This window comes from Nicrophorus vespilloides, unplaced genomic scaffold, assembly GCF_001412225.1.
Source record: "Nicrophorus vespilloides isolate i.1.1-1 unplaced genomic scaffold, Nicve_v1.0, whole genome shotgun sequence".
Lineage (NCBI taxonomy): Eukaryota > Metazoa > Arthropoda > Insecta > Coleoptera > Silphidae > Nicrophorus > Nicrophorus vespilloides.
In genome coordinates, this window is record NW_017095927.1 from 6329 (window position 1) to 10418 (window position 4090).

At 29.8% G+C, this 4090-nt stretch overlaps 1 protein-coding gene across 1 annotated transcript; it reads right to left on the reverse strand.

Moving 5' to 3' along the window:
* Window positions 1-1572: 1572 nt before the first annotated feature.
* LOC108568769 (zinc finger protein 39-like) lies at window positions 1573-3386 on the reverse strand. The gene is made up of 4 exons (XM_017930054.1): window positions 2400-3386; window positions 2168-2338; window positions 1939-2112; window positions 1573-1872 (listed from the first exon to the last, which is right to left on the reverse strand). Exons 1-4 carry the CDS (start codon window positions 3109-3111, stop codon window positions 1778-1780), a joined length of 1152 nt encoding a protein of 383 aa, XP_017785543.1. The 5' UTR covers window positions 3112-3386; the 3' UTR covers window positions 1573-1777.
* Window positions 3387-4090: the final 704 nt, after the last annotated feature.

Here is a 4090-nt window from a genome sequence, read left to right on the forward strand (position 1 = left end):
TTTTTCATACGTGTGTCTAATCCTTTTTTGTGCGATTTATTTTTATGCGTTTTCCTGTGGAACGTATCTACCGCATAAAAAGAAAACCAAATGTACACATAAAATTTAACTGTACAAAAAGAGATTTGACTATACAGTGGAACCTCGTTTAACGAGTTTAATCTGTTACAAAATTTCGTATTACTCGTATAGTGAAACATTTTCAAAAATACACAATTTCATCGTCACTCGTTATGCGAAACGTCGCTCGTTAAGTGAGTCATTTTTCTTACAATTCATTTTTCTCGTTAAGCGAAATGCTCGTTATGCGAAGTGCTCGTTAAGCGAAGTTCCACTGCGTAATGAAAATTTGTGTACTATTTTTTTTAGAATTTAGTTTTATTTTGCTCAATTAAAATTTAGTTTGTTTTGTAATTTTCAAATGGGATTGTGAATCCGGACTGATCGAAGCCGTACCATTTATTACAATTTACGTAGTGATATTTTATTTACAAAATAAATCAATTTATTTCTAAACGTTTTTGTTTTAACAATAGACTTCTGCATCTCATCGACTAATAATACCTCAATCGCACTGAATACAATTACAAACTAATTATATATTTCTAAGAAAACAATTGTTTTTTTTTATTAATACGGATCTATTATTCCATCATTCTGATAAATATTTATGACAAATTATCTTTAACGAGAATTTACAATTACATTCAAACTAATTATTTTTCTTATTAATTACATCAAATGATTTATTTTCTTTAACAATAAGTTGGCCAATCAATGAATAAAAAAATAGTAAAACAATTTTTGGCGCAAGATCCTTGTCCTCGTTATGTCATATATACATTTGTTATAATGTTCAACTGTTTATTGAAAATGTACTGATTGTCCTTTACATATCCAATTCAGATATTGAAATTCATTCATATTCATGAATTATTTACAACCAACATATTTCACATATGGAATCCATTTATTCAGCGATAACTTTAGTTTTTCTTTTTTCGTATCTCGGTACTCGTCAAAAGTACGGAATTGGATACCCTAATCTCATCCAAGATGGATAGTGAACCATCCATCCATTGGGTTCAATGCTTGTATTGTACTCGACCCAAGATCATACTTCACAAGATCATTCCGGAATGTAATACTTCACAAATAGTTACTGTGCACATCTAAATATTAAAAAGATGTATATTTTTAAATAAAAAATTCATAACTGTATAAAATAAATAATTTATTCATATATAAGAATACTATAACATGTGTAAATAAAATATATTCTATACGCGGACGATACTGTCGTGGTGTCTCATTCGACAACACTTGTCACATCGATCGTAAGCCTCCAGTCCCTTCTGGACCGGGTTGTGCGGTGCATGGCGTATGTGCATCAACCCAGCGAAGTCTAAAGTATTTATACAATTTTATCGAATTAAGCCATCCTCTCCACATGTTATGATCAGCGGTAGCTCTATTGGTCCTTCTGCATCGGTGACATATCTTGGTGTTATTAGTAAAAATACATTCTATAAATAAATATAAATGATAATAATAGCTAAATAATAACTCTCAAAATAAGTAAATTAATTCTAACATAAATCAACAAAAATATATATATATAAATAAATAGTTAACATGCAGGCCAAAGGACGAAAATATCTTGTGGCATTTGAATTATAAATTTGTATAAAAATAATTATAATCCATATGTTTATAAAATATATGATTTTAAGTTACATCTCGTTTTTCATCTAAAAAATAAATTAAAGTTAATTATTTAAAATTCAAATAATTCCTGAGGCCTTCTGCTGATTTGTGACTGCATCAGATTATCTTCAGGAATCTCAATATTTTCTTTGCCCTTACATTTGTCTATACAAAAAAAAAAAAAATCATTATCTTTCTACAAAGGTCCAAATATTTAATAAATATACATACCTTTGTGTACAATTAAAATATGTTTTTTCAAATTTCGTTGTAATTTAAAGCTACTTTCACAGAAGCTGCAAAAATGCTGCAAGTTGTTCCTTTTATGAGTTTGATAATGTGACTTTAGATGACATCGTCTCTTAAACTTTCTTTCACAAAGCTCACATTGGTGTTGATATTCACCTATAATTTTACAAATGATATTAATAATTGCATATCTGTAAGATAAAGTACATACCTATGTGAACATTATTTATATGGTTTTTCAAATGAATCTTTGATTTGAAACTGCAGTTGCAGGTGCTGCACTCAAAATGTCTATCCTTTGAATGGGTTAATCTATGTGTTCTCATAGATGAATCATGTTTGAATTTTTTTTTGCAAATCTCACATTCATATGGAAATGTATCTATTAAAAATATGTAATATTAGTAGAAGTAAATTGTATTTGTTTTTTTTTAATATCAAACCTGTATGTACAATCATATGTCTAGATAAATACACTTTGTGATTGAATGATTTGTTGCATATGTCACAGATATGAGCATTAAATTCTGTATGTACACCCATATGTATATTTAAAGTTTTCTTGTGCTTGAACTGTTTATCACATAATACACAATAAAATAGTCTTTTAGTTTGATTTGTCTGCTGATTCAGAGTTATTTGTTCATAATTAACTACATCTTGCTGCACAATTTGCTCCTCAATGTCTATCTCCTCTTTAACAGTATGTGCTTCTTCTATAATTTCTTCAAAAATATCTTGATTTTCTACTTTAATTTGTACTTGTTCATCTGCCAAGGAACTATTATTCATATGAACATCATTTACTAAATAATTATCTACTTTTAATTGTTTTTCATATGATTCTTCAATAACTTCTTCACTTAATTCCTGTTTAATGATGACAGGCTGTGGATCATTTCGTTTAGTGTTCCAGTAATCTAAAAAAATGTGTGATAGTGTCTTGGTTCTCTCTTTGGCAAAATCTAGCTCATTTATTGTCCCAAAACAAAATTCGCACACACTATTGTTCTGCAAGTTCTCCTTGTATTCTTCAAACAACATCATCAGAAACATTAACAAATTAGTTCCAGAATGAATTGTCCTATTTTCTTCGTTAATCTTTATCGTGTAATTGTTTATTCCACTACACAAAAAACAATGTTGTGTTTCCATTTTTTAGGTTATGTGACAACAATTTTAAATTTTGGCGCTTGTCACAACATTAACAACAATCTCCTCGCTTTATTTGAATGCAGTATTTTTGCTTCACTATTGTACTTTGTACAAATTTAAACGGTTAAAAATAATACGAACACATAACACTAAACTATTCACTTAATAGATGTTCCCATTTCAAACGCAGTTTGTATACTAGACATACTATTATACTGCAGTATACTGAAGACTCAATCCGTTAGTTTTAAAGCGGGTGATTTTCCACTCCCAAATATGTTGATAATATACAATCCAAGGGACACATCAGTGACTATTTGTCAATATAGAATTTTTTTACACAGTGGATTATTGTCTGGTGTTGTCGTTGTGAATTCTCATTAATTGGGAATTGAATGAAATTCGTTTGCTTTTACATAACTTTATTCGAAACTTGGTCGATTAGAGATTCATCTAAGATTATGCTCATATTCCACTTACGAAGTAAATTCTTATTATTACGGGGTGGGAGTTGTGATTGTATATATTGATGATTAAGCGTTTTCGCAGAATTCAGCCTGGGTGGTTTTGTTTATTATGAGCCCGTTGCATTTTTATAAAAAAGAGTGTCGATTATTGTGTGTGTTTATAAAAGGACTTGAATTCGGATTATTCAAAAAAGTATCCGCATACGTAGGAATATCGATGGAATTGTTTACGCTTGGTCCCCTTTGTTTATGTTAATGTGTATCGAACCGGAGTCGTTACTTTGTACTTATGGCGTATCGGCTAAGAGACTTCATGGATGTCTCTTATACATAGCTTGTTTATACACTCTATTAACATTAAAAATTATTATAATAATGGTTTCCATTTTATTGTTGACACGTAATGTGTTGTGTCCAACCTCTGTTTTGTGTACCATTGAGGACAATGACCTACAAAAATGCAGAATAGTCAGATCCCACGGATTTTCAACTGAGAACCAAACTGCAGAATA